General features: G+C 41.9%; 1 protein-coding gene across 2 annotated transcripts in view; it reads left to right on the forward strand.

Moving 5' to 3' along the window:
* Nucleotides 1-8,289, forward strand: part of ZEB2 (zinc finger E-box binding homeobox 2) — a 130,932-nt gene extending 122,643 nt beyond the window's left edge. For both annotated transcript variants that reach the window (XM_044303269.1, XM_044303270.1), the window contains 2 exons: nt 379-559; nt 6,180-8,289. In XM_044303269.1, coding sequence (XP_044159204.1) covers nt 379-559; nt 6,180-6,754 — 756 coding nt within the window. In that variant the 3' untranslated portion in view covers nt 6,755-8,289. The remainder of the gene's footprint in view (nt 1-378; nt 560-6,179) is intronic.
* Nucleotides 8,290-19,287: the final 10,998 nt, after the last annotated feature.

Here is a 19,287-nt window from a genome sequence, read left to right on the forward strand (position 1 = left end):
ACCCACTTTCATCATCGTCTAATGCTGAAGGCATGTGGACGTCGAACAATGATAAAAAAATATTCTCCATTTTAAATTACAAAATTAAATATTACGCTTAGGGCCTCTTGTCAGCAGACATAAACTTAAATGGATTGTGTAATAACATTTTGCATCTGATCATAAAATTCAATTATACAATATATATATATTTTTCTTTTAGAAAGGAGAAAAATGAAAACAAATTAACTTCTTCTCCCAGTATTTATTGTCTGATAAAAATTAATACGCTCAGATTTGAATAAAACAATATTTTTAATGACGCCACAGCGATTTTCATTAGTTTTAGAAGCGCATCAACGTTTAATAAGGCACTAACGTTCGTTTGTTATATTACAGGGTGAAATGCTTGATGGAACCCCGGATTACATGTCAGGTCTAGATGATATGACGGATTCTGACTCCTGCCTGAGCCGAAAGAAGATTAAAAAGACAGAGAGTGGCATGTACGCGTGTGATTTATGTGATAAGACATTCCAGAAAAGTAGCTCCCTCTTGAGACATAAATACGAACATACAGGTAAATGCATTTCTCACCTGTACCTACGAATGATACTGTGATGTATACGTAGTTTTTCTTAAAGGGATGGTCGACTAAAAACTTTCCTTCCAAGGTCATTTAGCATTTTGCTCCTAGGACCTTAGCTCTACATATCTAGATGTAGGTTGGTCGACATGTCTGATTCTGACCATGCTGAACGTTGATTTTTAAAGTGATGATTTTTTTGGGCCAGCTGTCGGCTGTGTGAATGGTGGGAGTTTTGTTCATGGTAGAACATGATAGAACAGATGCAGAAACATGATTAAGGCTCTATCCACATCTCATTTTGTTATCATGTTCATCATACACACCAGGAAAGCTCCCGATGAGTACTCGGAATGCATCCATAATGCACCATGCACCCAGCCAGGGCCGGCATCAGCACCCGGCATACCCGGGAAAGTGCCGGGGCCCACTGCTCCTGGTGGGGCCCACTCAGCTGTTATGAGCACTTCCATCAATGACACTGCTGTCATTTCACTTACGCAGTGCCCCTCTGGTGGGCCCTCTGAGGCCGGCTGCTGCAGAGCTTCAGACACGCCCCCTCTACACAAGACATGCTGCCTGAGGAGAGAGACTGCAGGGCTGGAGCAGAAGTGTGAACACAGTCTGTGAGTCTGCATTGTGACTGTCTCTTCTCTGTGGGACAGGAGGGTGGGCAGGCTGGACTCTTCGAGCTGCTGCTGAATGCTGCTTCATGCTATTTGGTTGTTTTACTGCCTCATTAAGCAGTTTCCCTCCATGACACCTGCCCCCCCCCATATCCTGTCCTATCTCAGCCTCGTGGATCCCCTTCTGTCTCCTTTCCTCCCTCATGCATTCAGAGCTCCTGTTCCACCCTCCTTTCTCCTATTGCTGCCCTGCACAGACCTCCTGCCCCTACTTCTTGTATGAATCCCCCTCAGAGCCCCTTCCACCTACTTGCTGTTCCATCCCTCCTGTCCATCCAGGGCCCCTGTCTCACTCCGCTGCCTCTCATTATGGTGGCGTCTGAACTGCATTCACCATAAGGACCTTCTAACGTCACAAGGTCATGTGACCATGCCCCCCACCCCATACTATGCCCCTCACCCCGTACTTTGCCCCCTTATACCCTGCATTGTGCCCTCTTACCACACCCTGTGCAGTGCCCCTAGTCATTACCTGTACTGTGCCCTCTTATCTGGTCACGGTATGGCGGTGTTATCTGGTCACTGTATAGAGGTGTTATCCGGTCACTGTATGGCGGTGGTATCCAATAACTGTATGGCCATAACTGTATCCCTTTCCCTGCCCAAGCCATCCTTTTTTAGGCCTGTCAGGAGTGGGGACAATATGCAGATTGCGGTGCTAAGGACCTTTGCACCACAATCTGTGTCAGAAATAGGCCTAACATAGACGTATTTCTATATAATAAATGACCACCTAATTGTAGTATTATTCTGGGGTAGGGCTAATATATTTATATTATATAGATTCTATTGTATTATACTGTGCCCTGTATTTCCCAGTAGAAAATGATCCTTGGGAGACACAGTCCTCATCCCTGACCACCAGGACCAGGTAGCGCTATGTCAGTACATGGCGGCCTCCCCTCTCCGCCACTCTGCTCCGCTGTGTACTGGTGCTTATTCTGACACTAGGGCTGGGTTCACATCTTATTTTTGCCATCCGTTTAATGTATACCAAAAGTGTATGTGTTAACAGATGCCTCAGACTGATGCCGCACAGTGGCGTCCGTTCACCATACAGTTCCATTGTAAAAAAACATATATGTTAACATATGCATTTTTTACTGGACTTATTCAGGATATAAAAACGTGGAGTGCTGCACATAAACTTTTCTGTGGGCCCAGTCAGTTCTAGCTACATCACTGCACAGCTCCTTCTCTCCTCCAGGTCAGGCCCAGGGGTGACGTCATGACGTATGTCTCACTGCTGCAGCAGGCCTGAGGATAGAAGGAGCGCAGGGAGCTGCGGTTAGTGAATGACAGGACCGCCTGCTCCCCTGCGCTTAAACAATGATAGGTATGTGAGGGGGCCACTGGGGGGGTCATTACACTGTGAGGGCTCCTTACACACTATAATGACCCCCAGTACCCCCCATTTAGCATAATGATCCCCAATGACCCTCCATTCAATATAATGACCCCCAGAGCCCCCATTCAATATAATGACCCCCAGTGACCACCATACAGTATAATGACCCCCAGTGCCCCCTCCATACAGTATAACCCCCAGTGTGGGGGCCACTGGGAGTCATTATTCTGAATGGGAGCGACTGGGGGTCATTATTCTGTGTTTGGGGCCACTGGGGGTTATTATACTGTGTGAAGGGCCACTAGTGGCCATTATACTGTATAGGGGCTACTAGTGGTCATTATACTGTATAGGGGCCAGTGGGGGTCATTATACCATGTGGGAGCCACAGGGCGACATATAAATGTAAAAAAATGCCTCAAGGGGGCCCACTGGGATTTATTGCCCAAGCGCCCACATGAACTAGGAGCCAGCTCTGCACCAGTGTATGCCAAATGAGTGTCCTTTTGGAATATATTGGGCTGGTAGGTGTCAGGGTACCTGTTTTTCCTCTGTATAGGACAGAGGAGTGTACTGCACTTTCCTATGCAGAGGGATACAGTAAAAACTGTATAGCGGGCTATAACTATATATGTTTTTTTTTAATAGAAGGCAATACAGTGCAGCCCTTCTGTCAGAGGTATACGTCAGGGAATATTCCCAATGTATACCTCGTCTGGTAGGAAAAAGATGATAAAAAGCTTTGTCTAAGATAAGAACTCCACTGAAGATCTTTAACGTCACTAGCTCAACAAGAAGGGTAGCCTCAGACATTAGAGTTGGGATCTGCCAATAATCTGTTGTCTATGATGACTGCCGGACAAAGTGACCTGGCAGCTGCTTATTAGCCCCCCCCCCCCCCCCCCCCCCAATGAAATAACATGCATGTTTGTCCAAGTCGCTCATGCGGTTTAATGGGAAAGTCGGGGTCTAATATCTATAGCCAGCTTAAGTCCCACACATAAGCAAGGTAAAGGAATCCATTTTCCATTTAGGCTAATAAAGCCTACAGAATACTTCAGAACCACCTAACCACGTGGAGTCTGTGCAATAGAGAGACTTAATGAAATTTATATATCCTTGATGCTCTGTGTCCTCTAAGAGGTTCTGAAGCAGCTGCACATTTTGAACTCTGGCACTTTGCTGCTGGTATGTGATCCTCCCAGATAATTAATATGACAAGGGCCCCCCACCACCACCAACACAGCCACCCTCCTGCCATTCCCTGCCAGCCTACCCCTGATGTTTGCATTCCTCTCCTCTATCATTCTCATTCTGGTGCTGACACAGCAGGTGTACATAGCCTCTAGTTACCGTTGTACATTCTTTTTGCTCACTTTGAGGTCGATTCATAAAAATTCAAGCAATTTAAAGCCACGATTTACTTGTCTCATTATAACTGTTCAATAGAAAACCAGTTATGGCTTTAGCGCTTTAATGCTAAAAAAGTAATGAAATATCCTTTCACACGAGTGCACTTTCTTTTATTTGAGGAACGGTTTAGAAACCTTCATTAAGAAATGCAAACAGAGATCACTTGCGGTGATATTCAGTCTCGAGAAAAGAATCTTTCTCCCTTCTCGGAGAGTTCAGCAATGTTAACTCAGCTATTGACGGCAAACAAAAATTACTTCATTTCATGTAGCATAAAGGTTTTCTTCTATAATTTAACAGCATGTTCATGTGAACCGTTATTAATCCATCCTTATAATGGGTATAAATCTACTGGTAGATAACAGCAGATTTTTACCCAACTGGGATTTCCAATTTTCAAACGGATTTTCCAATTTTGCAAAATTGGTTTTATTTGCAGTCCTTCCTTTTTATCTCAGCTTCTAACTTTCAATTCTTTATATCTGGAATACGGAATAAATAATTGTTTTCTGGTGCATGATGTAAAGTTACTGGTATAATTTTCTCGAATCCAGTGTTATGGAGAGTGCTTTTGTAACAGGAGCCATTAGCCAATATCATCACTATATGTAAAACAAGTAGAAAAAAAGGGCAACAGGAGCCGCACTGCGAAAACAGATGTAAGCGGAGTGCCAGCGGCTGTGAAGGCGGTCCCCCTCCAAAGCATATAATAAAAAGAAATTCCGCAGCACTTCCAAGGCGTAAAATGAAAAAAAGTTTTTTTATTTACCAGACAGCAACGTTTCGATCCTTCTCTCTGGGATCTTTCTCAAGCAGTCACTGCTTGAGAAAGATCCCAGAGAGAAGGATCGAAACGTTGCTGTCTGGTAAATAAAAAAACTTTTTTTCATTTTACGCCTTGGAAGTGCTGCGGAATTTCTTTTTATTATATGTAAAACAAGGTCAAACAACAGAACAGGGATTATTCAGCAATTCGGCGCCCCTTATCTCTGTCCCACATGGCCTGCCTTTGTTTCAAATGTCAAATGAGACCATGTAAATGGCCAATGACATCTCTAAGAGGTTTCCTCAAAATAGTTTTCAGGAAAGTACTATGCTATTTCCCTATGCTATGCTTGACTTGATTTATGGAAGGCGGGTACTCAATGACAGTCATGGCCACCACCCCAAAAAGGCACAAAAAGGCAACTGGAGCTAACAGTGCTTTGCCACTGCCACATTGTTCTATGTGGGACACATCGGTTGGACCTTACCAATTGGGCTAGCTAGTTGCACCACAATCTGCGACTTCGCCCTACTCACGCCAGGTCAAAATAAGTGGGCATGGTGTGGACAGGAAGGGGACGCATTGGCAGGCCCATCTGATTTACCATTTTCTCGCCTAGAAAACCGTCTAAATCTAAGACAGCTCGGAAGCTGTTTTACCTTTAGAACTGGTGCTGGACGCGTCAAAGTTATGCAGAGGCCTGCGCCTCTTCATAAATTCGGTGGAACCACCGCCAGCTTAGGACTTTATTAAGACCGGCATCTAAAACACAGGTCTTAATGAATGTGCCCCTAAGTTTTTGAATGACCCAACCATGGACAATTGTGTGGGTGCTATTAACAGATTGGTAGCGCAGATGCTAATTCTGGATACACGCTCTAGATAGGTAATGTCAAATAGCAGACATAATACCAGTGAGCTTCTCATTCCTTGTTGCAGTAGGAGGGCAAACATACAAGAGAGCCTCTTCATTCAGCTCTACTATCGTACACCCCATGAAGCAATGCAGTTGTAGTGTCCATTAATGCCTGGGTGTCTCTGTGTTGCATCATGTGTCTCAGTCTTGTGCCCTGGCATCACGCTGTCAAGCATTTAGTGTCAGTCTATTTTTGAATGAAACGTCAAGCATGGCCGCAATGGTAGGTGTGAAAGGCATTCCTTGGCTATTTGTAGCCTGGAATCAGCCAGATGTGTTTGGGCTTGGCATGACTCTCAAGTTCCAATCTTGGGCTGAAGAATGTATATACTGCTCCTAAAAAAAACATTGATCTCTAGGATAGTTTACTGCAAATTACGTAGCACATTTTATCCGATAGGGACCAAAATTGTTGTTTTTGTAATTTTTATTTTATTTTTTATTTGATGTACTTTAACATACGTTTCTTTTATTTTATCTTCTAGGAAAAAGGCCACACCAGTGTCAGATTTGTAAAAAAGCATTTAAACATAAACACCATCTAATAGAACATTCACGTCTGCACTCCGGCGAAAAGCCATACCAATGTGACAAGTGCGGGAAGCGTTTCTCACATTCTGGGTCCTACTCACAGCACATGAACCATAGGTATTCCTACTGTAAAAGAGAGGCCGAAGAAAGGGAGGCCGCGGAGAGGGAAGCCAGAGAGAAGGGTCATTTAGAACCGACAGAGCTGCTGATGAATCGAGCTTACTTACAGAGTATAACACCTCAGGGCTACTCTGACTCAGAGGAAAGAGAAAGTATGCTGAGAGATGGAGAGATTGAAAGAGAGCATGACAAGGAGGTGGAGGACGTTTATAAGCTTGGGAGACAAGATGGAGATGAAGAGTTTGAAGAGGAAGAGGAAGAAAGCGAGAATAAGAGCATGGACACGGATCCGGACACGATCCGAGACGAGGAGGAGAATGGTGAACATTCAATGGACGATAGTTCAGAGGATGGTAAAATGGAAATAAAGTCAGACCACGAAGAAGAAAACATGGAGGATGGCATGTAATAAACTACTGCATTTTAAGCTTCCGATTTTCTCCAGTAGTCTTGTTACCTGCTTGAAAACTCTGCTGTGTTTAAGCTGTTCATGCACGTGCCTGAAGCTTCCACGAAGCCTGTATAGATGAACTGATGGGGGTGGGTGGGCAGTTCTGCCAAAAACAAACAAAAAAAAAGTTAAATGAAGTTTGAGGTGGTCTTTGTTGAGAACTGCATTATGCAAACTTTTTGTACAGTATTAAAGGCCTAGAAACTGTGTGGTTTCAGAGACTAAACCCTGTGTTTAATAGCATTTATTCTTTAAGCACAAAATAGTTAATTGTACGAATTGCACTCTACTTATATATCACTACAGACTTAAAAAAAAAAAGATATTTCTAATTTATATTAATACATTTAAAATTTAAAAAAAAAAAAGTGCCCGCACTGCTGTACATCAGTATTATCATTTCACTTTAATTTAAGGTGCTCGCACTGCAATACGACTTTTATTAAAACTCCTTCATAACTTTACTTTCCTATTCTCAGTTTTCTCAGTTTCATGGTAGATAACCACACAATTTTAGGCCTATTTTTAATTTTATTTTTATTTTATTTTATTTTTCAAATTTTAATGTAAAGGAACATGAAGTGATGCATGTGTAAAAAAAATGGAGATTCCGAAGTCTTAAGAGTGACCTGGATATGGTGGTTAAAAGAAAGGTGATGACAAAGAAAGCCTTTGTAAGGTGTTTTTAAAAGAAAAAAAGCCTTATATGCAAACCTTTTAATCTGTGTGTTTCTGCAAGTGCCATCCTTGTACAGTGTTAAGAAGGTAACAAGTGTTACCCAATGCACCAGCTTCAGTGTTAAGCTTACCCTGTTCTTTGAAGCACCCATGTCAGTATTAGAATAGGCGGCAGTTCCTTAGTTTACATGTGTTTGTGCAATTTTTTCTGTAATTTTTTTTGTTCATTAATTTTGTCAGTATTACACCAAACTTTTTTTTTGCAAGTTTTTTTTGCATTCATTTAATTTTAGGTCAAATAACATTTTATTTATGTGGCTCATTTTATATTTCCTAATTTTATTTATTTCATACTGTAGTGTACAGTATAATAGTTCTTCAATATAGATATATTTTAGTAAAAAAGGAACATGATGTTGATCACTTGGGCAAATTTTACGTAAAGAGAAGAGCATTTATGTGTTTTGAAACCTTAATTTTAAAATGCAATTTTTTTTTCAATTTTATTATTATTATTTTATTTTTGTTTGTTTTATTATTATTTTTTTTCTTTTCTTTCCAATTACTGGAAATTCCAAATTTGGGAACTTTTGATACGATCTTGTGAAAACACTGTATTTTCAACTGAAAAAATTCCACTTTCTTCATCTTGTTTTTTAGCTAAAAAAAAAGAGGGACTGTTAAATACAATGTATAATACCATGACAAAAAAAATCTTTCCTGACTTGTCTTTGTAAAAGTATTATTGAATTTTCAATTTGTAATTTCTCTTGAAAATGACCATGCTCAAATAAAAAAAAAATGTAGCCAAACTATGCAAAGTGTGACTGACTACTTAAAGATACTTTGGTGGGTTTTGTAGTGCTTATTGATAAAGTAATTTTATATGTTTATATTCTATTTGCAAACACGGCTATATTGATGACTTATCGGTAGACAATTTGCACATGTACCCTAGTTCATACGTGTGGTTTCTCCAAGAACGGTATTTATGCTTCTGTGGATTTGTGATTTATGTCATCTGTGTTTGCCGATGTTTAAATAAGTGAAGTTTTAATATAAATGATAAATAATAATAGACAATGCTCAAATATATTGATACAAAAGTTAAAAAAACAGAGCCCATTCCTTAATATAGCTTAGACTATTTGTTATGTTATTTGCTGACACTTTTTTTTTAATTACTGACAAATGCATTCCCAAGACAAACATTTGGGCACTATCTTTTGGAGAGGTCAAGACTATTTGATCGGGAAGGGGGACCCCAATGATCCCAGAAATGGGGGTGCATTCCAAATCTCTAACAGACTTTATTGACAAGTGATTGTGCAAATATGACCACTTCTTGACCTGCAAAGGGAACCAGACACCCCTTTTTCTTAATGGGGGGACCCAGCAGTCAGATGAAACAGATCTGATGTATCCAATTGATAGTCCTTTAAACTTTGTCATGGCAAAACCACTTTATGAAGTTTACAGGTGTAAATAAAACACATAAATATTGAAGTACCCCAAAAATATAATAAAAGTATAAAGAAAAAAAATACATTTTAATAAACGTCTAATGATACCACTGGTCTCAGATACCTGAGCAAACACAAGTCAATCAAGTAATATACAGTATACATTTAACTTGCTTATCACCCACACCTTAATGATCTCGCGCTCTCTCTATATTTATCTGTATGCATTAAATTCCCATATTGGGGTTTCTAACATTACATTAGGACTTCAACAGCAATTCTTTTCTCCCTGTTACTTCATTAAACACAACAAATAACATGTCAAATAAGTGAAATGTCCGACTTGTTATTTTTGTATATAGCATGTAATTTTTTTGTATTTTATTTAATTTTTTTGCTTCGCTTTGACCAGATTCACCCCTGGTTGTACCCTTACTAGACCATTGTAAATATATGATGGGCATAGAGGCCAAATAAAATAAAAATACAATGTCGGTAATTTACTGAATCATTTCAGTAAAAGAAAATAATAAAAAAAAATACACTGAGATTGTCTCTGTAAATGCAATTGTAATTTATTTTTCTAATGTACATTTTTTGAATTCTTTTGCTTTTTGTACTTTTTCTGGTTTGATGTCCCATATTTTTTGTACACTGACCAAGAGAAAAATAAAAAAAAAATAATGAAAAACCTCAAGTATCACTCAACACTATGCTATTCTGTGGGGCAGTAGTATAAATACAGTATAAGCCCCCAAGGCCTAGAAGTGAATTGTGAATATCTGAGCCTGGGACTCTTGGACATACAGATGCTTCAGCAAGTCATAGATTTTTTAAGCTAACGGTCTCAATAGTGATGGGAATAAATGATTGAACTACAAACTGAAAATGGATACACTGGTTAACCCATGGAATGGGCCATTCTGTTGGTTCAGTCTGAAGAGTTTCCAGGCCACTATTGACTTGCTACCAGCACAACCTCAGTTTCTATATGAATGCGTTGCCTTTATTGTAGACATCTGATTTTTAATAGAATAACATAGCATTAAGTGATATATAGGGGGCTTTATCATATATAGATCAATGTTTCCCAACCTGTGGCTCTCCAGCTACTGCAAAACTACAACTGCCATCATGTCTTCACATCCTGTGACTATGAGGGCATGATGGGAATTTTGCAACAGCTGAAGAGCCACAGGCTGGGGATCACTGCTAAAGACAGTGATGGGCAGAACATAGGGCGGGTAGAACATGGTGAAGTCTCGTGACCAGAGACTGAATTATGGCACAAAATTCAGTGCCACCTGGTTGTAGAGCAATTGATAAAGTGGATCTGTCAACTTTATATACTGGTTATTACAGTTACAGGGCTGTACTCCTAGTAGCCAAAGTGGCACAAAAAAAGTTGTGCTACTTGGCTAATGGGAGAGCTGAAAGAATACTGTGAGCTCTTAGTTAAGCGCTTTCCCATCTCTATCCACCCGTCAGGGTGGTGATTGACAGGTTAGGTTGTATATGTACAGGTGAAACTCGAAAAATTAGAATGTTGTGCAAAAGTCCATTTATTTCAGTAATGCAAATTAAAAGGAATTGCATTAATGCAGATTAAAATTAGAATTTTGTGAAAAGGTTCAATATTCTAGGCTCAAGGTGTCACACTGTAGTCAGATAATTAATCCATACCCCCTGAGCAAAGGGGACCTCAGATTGTGACTTTGGGGTTTCATAAGCTGTAAGCCATAATCATCCAAATTATAATACATGAAGGCTTGAAATATCTCGCTTTGCCTGTAATGAGTCTCATGTGTTAGTTTCACCTTTTAAGTTGCGTTACTGAAATAAATGAACTTTGCACGATATTCTAATTTTTCAAGTTTCACCTGTGCATACAAAGCAGCCTGTCAATTGCCACTCTTAGGGTGCGTAAAAGTGGGAGAGGCAAATGGGGTGTTCTCCTCACAAATACACTGAACTCATAACTATATGTCCGGTGTATTCTTTCTGCAATCCTATAAGCCAAACAGAACACTGGCTAATTTGGCTAATAGTAGCATGGACCTGTGGCTTACACAAGCTGACCGATCTGCCTGCTCTTCCATTAAAGGAGTATTCCGGTTATATAAAATTGATATATTAGATTAGTTGGGGTCCGTTTAACCACTAGGACTCCCACCAATCACAAGAACAGGGTCTTGCTTCTTGTGTTACCTCCCAAAATGTGTGGAGCAGACACCAAAAATGTGCCATGCCACTCCATTAATTCTTTGTGGGACTGCCAGAAATAGCCAAGTAGAGTGCATGGCTAACGGTTTGCTGTCGGCCAGTACAACTAAGATGATACCAAATTTATACAGTTTTTATTATGTTTTACTACTTGCATAATGAAAACGATTTTTTCCAAAATGATTTGCTTTTGTAACACCGCATTACAAGACCCATAAAATGTTTGTCTTTCTATCAGCATTACTGTTTGAGGTCTTTTTTAATGAGGTTCCTTAGACTGAATGTAGCATAAAAATAAAAAGTCATACTCATCTCCACAGATCCTTAGCTATTCCTGATCCAACACTTTCACGGTCTCTGCTGGTCTCATCTTCCTGGTCCCCTTTGACATACGAGGAATGCCCACTCAGCAGCCACTGACTCAGGTGCCAGTCATTGGCCAGTTATTTGGGTATTCACGGTGTGTGTCAAGAGGGACCAATAAGCAGAGCCCATCAGGATAATTATACTCTCATATAATATACATGTATTCCAAACTCTGCTTCCGTACATTTCTTATACCAGACAGAATATAATGGTATAGCCCATGTATCAGCCATGTATACTGTGTCTAACTGAAACATGGCATCAGTCTCTTCACATCATACAATCCCTGACATTCAATAAGCAGCAGTACTATATGATATACACTCACCTAAAGAATTATTAGGAACACCATACTAATACGGTGTTGGACCCCCTTTTGCCTTCAGAACTGCCTTAATTCTACGTGGCATTGATTCAACAAGATGCTGATAGCATTCTTTAGAAATGTTGGCCCATATTGATAGGCTAGCATCTTGCAGTTGATGGGGATTTGAGGGATGCACATCCAGGGCACGAAGCTCCCGTTCCACCACATCCCAAAGATGCTCTATTGGGTTGAGATCTGGTGACTGTGGGGCCATTTTAGTCCAGTGAACTCATTGTCATGTTCAAGAAACCAATTTGAAATGATTGGAGCTTTGTGACATGGTGCATTATCCTGCTGGAAGTAGCCATCAGAGGATGGGTACATGGTGGTCATGAAGGGATGGACATGGTCAGAAACAATGCTCAGGTAGCCCGTTGCATTTAAATGATGGCCAATTGGCACTAAGGGGCCTAAAGTGTGCCCAGAAAACATCCCCCACACCATTACACCACCACCACCAGCCTGCACAGTGGTAACAAGGCATGATGGATACATGTTCTCAATCTGTTTATGCCAAATTCGGACTCTACCATTTGAATGTCTCAACAGAAATCCAGACTCATCAGACCAGACAACATTTTTCAAGTCTTCAACAGTCCAATTTTGGTGATCTCGTGCAAATTGTAGCCTCTTTTTCCTATTTGTAGTGGAGATGAGTGGTACCCGGTGGGGTCTTCTGCTGTTGTAGCCCACCTTTCTTTCCCATTCTGACATTCAGTTTGGAGTTCAGGAGATTGTCTTGACCAGGACCACAACCCTACATGCATTGAAGCAACTGCCATGTGATTGACTAGATAATCGCATTAATGAGAAATAGAACAGGTGCTCCTAATAATTCTTTAGGTGAGTGTATGTGTGCTGGGTCAGCACACAGGACACATCCATGTGATAAGTAAAGTGGCAATATAATGATTTTAATTGTGGTTATTACAGTAACTACATCACTGTGTGTATTCATATGACTGTCTGTAGGTGATTTGTAAAATGGCTGCCTGTCTCTAGGTAATGTTGTCATGTTGTTAATAAAGTTTAGTGTAAAAAAACAAACATCACACACAGAGACCTGCTTTGACACAGACACCGACAGGCATGATGTTGATGTGCTGATGCAGGTAGTAATACTGTATATACTGTACATGTACTATACTGTAGATACCTGGGAATTTAACTGAAAGCCACATCACATGACACATGTGAGGGTCACATGACTGACACCATGTTTAGTCCTCTCCAGCTCTCCTATGGATGCATTTTACAGGAATTAAACGGGCCCTACCATTTTTTTTCTTTAGAGAGAAGTTACTGCGCTGATATAATAAAGGTCTGCAAACAAAATTTTAAATAGATGTACACTAGAAAATTGTTCAACGTCCTTTTCTCTAAATAAATAAATGTATTCATTAAAACCAGAATACCTCTATAAAAATGGTGGGCCCGAGAACCACTTTGGGGTTCATGCTCACAATGTATGTAATTTGCGCCCAAAAAAGGATGACATCTGTGTGACGTCCATGTTGCATTTGTTTTTTTTTGTTGTGGATCCATTAGCAATGCCTGTCCTTGTCCACAAAATGGACGGACGGACATGTGGACATAGGAACGCTGAATGCACACTGAGTCATTTCAGTTTTTTTCCAGCTCTATTGAAATGAATGGTTTCACATACAGACCTGTAAATAAAACGAATGGAAATGGAAGAAAAATACATTTGTGTGCATGAGCCCTTAAAGAGGACCTGTCACCCCTCCTGACATGTCTGTTTCAGTAACTACTTGCATTCCCAATGTAATAACTATTCTGGAACATCTATTCTTATGGCTCTACTAGCAGAAGGGCCCGGCTTCGCTCTTGTATATTTCATCTATTTCATTTAATGTTTGTGTGTGTCGTTAAAAGATATAGACAGTATCCCCCATAACAGTGACCTCTACAGCACCCTGCCCCTTTAACAGTGAACTCCACAGCAACCCACCCCTTAACACTGACCCCCCCACAGTGCCCCACCACTTTAAAATGGGACCTCCACAGTAGCCCATTCCCTCAACTTTGACCTTCACAGCAGCCCGCCCCTTTAACAGTGAGTTTCACAGCGCCCCACTCCCTGGACAGTGACCTCACAGTACCCTGCTTCCTTAACAGTGACCTCCACAGCAGTTGCCCCTTTAATAGTGGCCCCTGCCCCCTTATCAGTGACCTCCATAGTGTCCGCCCCTTTAACAGTGACCTCCACAGCGCCCTGCCCCCTTAACAGTAACATCCACAGTGAACGCCTCTTTACCAGTGCTCGCACCTCTAATAGTGACGTCCACAAAATGGCTGGGTTGTTATGGAAACCTGGAGTAAAACTGTGTGTATGAGGAAACTAAGGGCCTGAGAGCTTCTATTGGCTGATAAGGGACATGTGACCGTGTGTATGGCAGTTGGGATATGAAGAGAAAGACTTGCAGGCTTGTATTGGCTAATGCAGGTCATTTTTTGAGAATATCTCAGGAACGGTACGTCCTAGAGAGCTGAGACCCCACAAGATTTCTTTCCAGGTAGCAAGGGATGTGTATACCAAGTTTCATTGAAATCGATGGTTGCATTTTTGAGTGATCACGGAACATACATACATACACATATACGTCCATTTTGATATATATATAGATGTGCCATTCCTCTGTTATTTATACTAGATGTTTATGAATGAATTGTCAGCAGCTTGCAGTAAAGGTACAGATGGGTGTTACCAGTTGGGGGGGTGTCCCTGCACAGTGTTACACCAGCAACACTGATTGGACGGAGTCAGACACACCAGCTATGGTAACACCCAGCAGTACCTATACTGCAGACTGCTACAATTTATTTGTAAACTTCTAGCAGGAATATTACAGGAATGACACAGCATAGATCATAAGGATAGATCCTCCAGAATTGTTATTAAATGGGGATGCAAGTAGTTACTAAAACGGACAGGCCCGGATAGGTCCTCTTTAAATCTAATGGTTATCTGTAATCAAATATATGATACCAAAACTGCCCATGGCATACAGTATATAAGTGGTCCTTATAGAAGTACAGTACAGAACAAACCACCTAGGAATAGAATATGAGACATTGGGGAAACTGATACTTTACATTACACCGTCTGCTACACAATAACTTCACCGGATTACCCATCGCTGGCACCCCCAATTCCTCCCCAGTGCACAACTGCATTAAGGAGAATTTTCAATAGACCAGCAGTGGAGCATATGTGCTAGCATTCCATTCAATGTCTATGGCACATGGAAAGAACTAAGTGCTATACTAGGCTGTCTCCATCATTCCCATAGACTTTGAATGGAATGGTACGGCACAGGAATGAGGGCTCGGGACTCTGTTGTAGCAATCAGCATGGACTCAAGTGGTGGGCTTCCAGCGATCGCACATTTATCACCTATTTAGTGGATAGTGTAGGGAAACCCCTTTAATGAACCAATTGCCTTGTCACCATGTGTCACCAGCCTATAGTGCACTGAGCGCTAAACTAAACAGGGTTCAAACAAAATACTCTCAGGTAAGGCTACGTGATACACGCTACAGGGTACATTTTAGTATACCTATGATGTGACCCTGATCCTTGGCACAAGTCATTAAAGGTCCTATTACATGGGCAGACAATTGGAGCAATTATCGGGAAGGAGCATTCATAGGAAAGCTTGTTCTCGTTCCCGATAAATGCCTGTGTCATAGCTGCAGCTCGTTCATCGAGTGACACCAAAGTCAGCATTTCTAGGCAGGATCATGCAATTGGGAGTAAACAGAATGTAACATGCACACAGGAAATATACACAGGCCACTGTGTGTCTCAGCAGAGTCCTGGGGGCTTTTGTTAGGCCAGGAATTGAAGATCAGGGAACAAAGGGAGCCTCCTTTTATAAAAATTTGGCCCAGCGCAGGGGGCTGTGTAAAGTTAAAGGGGCTATCCCAGAAATCGCACCTGCGTCTTCCAGGATGTATTGCAATTTGCTCTTGTTAACCTCTTCTTTCTCTGCATAGAAAATAGTTCTTCACATACAAGCTCAGCGATACATGGTATGTAAGGCACCAGCAGTGTCCTTTTACATTATGGAAGCGCTCACTAGTATGCAGTAGGCGTGGGGAGCAGTGAGTGTAGTGCTGCTAGCACTGGCTGTACTCACCATTCCCTGGTCTTGTCCGGGTCCACTGCACTGTCCAGACTGTGTACAGCATCAGGACGTAGTGTGTGCACTATGCAGAATGGGCCCAGAGGAGACCAGGGAGTAGAGAACGCAGGAAGAGCAGTTGGACATGTAGAGTGGTGGCGCAGTCCGTAGAGGTAAATTAATTTAGTTAATTTTTGTTTGATCTGAGGTCTGATATTGGGGTCTGATCTGAGGTCTTATATTGGGGTCTTATCTGAGGTCTGATGAAAACCATTTTCCTCTCCTTTTTTTTTTTTACTATTTTTATTTTGAAGTCAGAGTTGGATTCGGTATATTTCTACGACAAAACTGGCACTGACTCTGCACAGAACTGTACATTTATGGGGTGGGAAGGAGCTGAATATCTTGGTGTCACGAGAGAGGACAGGGATAAGTGCAGCACTAAACTCCACCCCACCTCCCTGCCTACTTTTACGGCCCATCTTAACCGACGGCGTACAACTTGGAGGCAGTCCCTCGCTTAGATATGTGCATGGGCCTAAGAAGATAACAGAAGTACCATAACAGAGTCAGATAAGCCAAAGTCAAAGGAGGTCAAGCAGGTACACAGGGAGCAATCCGATAACAAAGTCAAAACACAATCCGGAGTCTGAAGCCAAGAGGTCACATCAATTCCAGGGAGGTCACAAGGTCGAGGTCAAAAACAGAGTCAAGGTCCAAAACACACAGAAGGCACAATACAAAAATGCTGGTGAGGGTAGCAAGACCATTCACAGGCAACCTGTGGCCAGTAGGCTGCCTGTTTAAATAGCAGAACAAGTGGGTCACATAACGTTGCCATCATGTGACCCATATCCAGCCCAAACCATCTGAGCGCCGATAAATTGCGATCGGCGCTCAGTACCTCTTTCAGCTAGTAGGATGCCGGCTGCACTGAGGAGGTGTGCACGGCCGGGTACTCCCCATCCCCATGAAGACGAGGACACAGGCCGCGTCCTCCCTCCTGCACAGATGCAGGATGCCGGCGCTGCCGCAAGGAGGAAGTGCGTCGCCGGCTCCCCGTTACAGTACCCTCCTTCCATGAGGGGCCACTGGACCCATAATTACTGGAGCAGGTTTTCCGGGTGAGTAAGATGGAACCTTCTCACCAGCTTCGCAGCATGCATCTTACTAGCCGGCACCCAAGACCTCTCCTCAGGACCAAAGCCCTTCATAGGACCAAATATTTCAGAGAGTTCCGGACCTTTCTCGCATCAATAATCCTACAGATCTCGAATTCTGGTTGACTGACCACCTCCACTGGTGGTGGAGCTTCCTGTGAAGGGGATACAGGCGACAACATACTTTTTAAGTAAAGACTTGTGAAAAGCATTATGGATACGAAAGGAGTTGGGAAATCTTAACTTAAAAGATACAGGATTAATAATGCCCACAATCTCATAAGGCTCAATGAAACCGTGGTGCAAACTTATTCAAAGGTACCTTCAAAGACAAATTCTTGGTGGACAACCATACTTTATCACCCAACCCAAAATCTACTCCTTGAGAGCGCTTTTTATCTGCGTTACTTTTCTGAATCTCCTGGGCTTTTCTCAGGTTTGACTGAACCTGGGCCCAGACTGTGCACAGTTCTCTAGCCATTTACTTCAGGGAGATCATGTCAAACAAATCTTATAGATTTTTTTTGACTGGGTGACTAAAATAATAGACGGTGGAGGTGCAGTAGACATCACTTATCTAGATTTTAGTAAGGCTTTTGACACTGTCCCACATAGAAGACTTATCAATAAACTCCAGTCATTGAGCATGGACTCCCATATTGTTGAGTGGATTAGGCAGTGGCTGAGTGACAGACAACAGAGGGTTGTAGTCAATGGAGAACATTCAAAACAAGGTCATGTTACCAGTGGGGTTCCACAGGGATCTGTACTGGGACCAATTTTGTTTAATATCTTCATAAGTGATATTCCAAAGGCCTCGATGGTAAGGTTTGTCTTTTTGCTGATGACACAAAGATATGTAACAGGGTTGATGTTCCTGGAGGGAAACGCCAAATGGAAAAGGATTTAGGAAAACTAGAAGAATGGTCAGAACTCTGGCAACTGAAATTTAATGTTGATAAGTGCAAGATAATGCACCTGGGGCGTAAAAAACCCAAGGGCAGAATATAGAATATTTGACACAGTCCTGACCTCAGTATCTGAGGAAAGGGATTTAGGAGTAATTATTTCAGAAGACTTAAGGTGGAAGACAATGTAATAGAGCAGCACGAAATGCCAGCAGAATGCTTGGATGTATAGGGAGAGGTATAAGCAGTAGAAAGAGTGAAGTGCTTATGCCGCTGTACAGAACACTGGCAAGACCTCACTTGGAGTATTGTGCGCAGTACTGGAGACCATATCTCCAGAAGGATATAGATACTCTAGAGAGAGTTCAGAGAAGAGCTACTAAACTAGTACATGGATTGCAGGATAAAACTTACCAGGAAAGGTTAAAAGACCTTGTGCTCGGCTCAGCTATCAGAAACGTATCGAGAACCTGATGACCATACCTATCTATCTCTAAAGCAGTAGAATTGTGCCGTAACTGCTGTAGGAAGAGAAACCTAAAGAGGGCCTCTCTTATACTGCCCCTCCAAAAAGTGGGAGGGAGGGTGGGTAAGCATTCGCCGCCGAGAACGCTGTCAGGGGGAGGGGAGTTTATATAAGGTCACCAGCTTCCCCTCCCACAAATACGGCAAACGTATTTGCCTCTCACTTGTGCTCGGCTCAGCTATCAGAAACGTATCGAGAACCTGATGACCATACCTATCTATCTCTAAAGCAGTAGAATTGTGCCGTAACTGCTGTAGGAAGAGAAACCTAAAGAGGGCCAAAAAGAGGAACCCGCACTAATCGATACACAGTAGGTTTATTGAGTTACATTAACAGTTTGTGAAAGCCATGGACAGCTCGCTATGCATATTTGGGATATAACGACCATAACATGAAGACTTCCATCTACCTAGCCTTTTAATTACATGAACCGGTACCCCATTGCTAGATGCCGCGGAAGCTGCGCCCATTCTAAATGAGTGACCAGTAATAGACCGAGGGTTAATGCCGGTATTGACCAGCAACATGCGTATATGTTTGATGAACACCGATAAACTGAGGGGTTTGCGGGCTATAGTGAACAATGCGGCATCCTCCTGGACTGTCTGAGATAAACGTCAACCATTGCTGAATGGTCTTAACAGGACACCAC

Source organism: Bufo gargarizans, chromosome 8, assembly GCF_014858855.1.
Source record: "Bufo gargarizans isolate SCDJY-AF-19 chromosome 8, ASM1485885v1, whole genome shotgun sequence".
Taxonomy (NCBI): domain Eukaryota; kingdom Metazoa; phylum Chordata; class Amphibia; order Anura; family Bufonidae; genus Bufo; species Bufo gargarizans.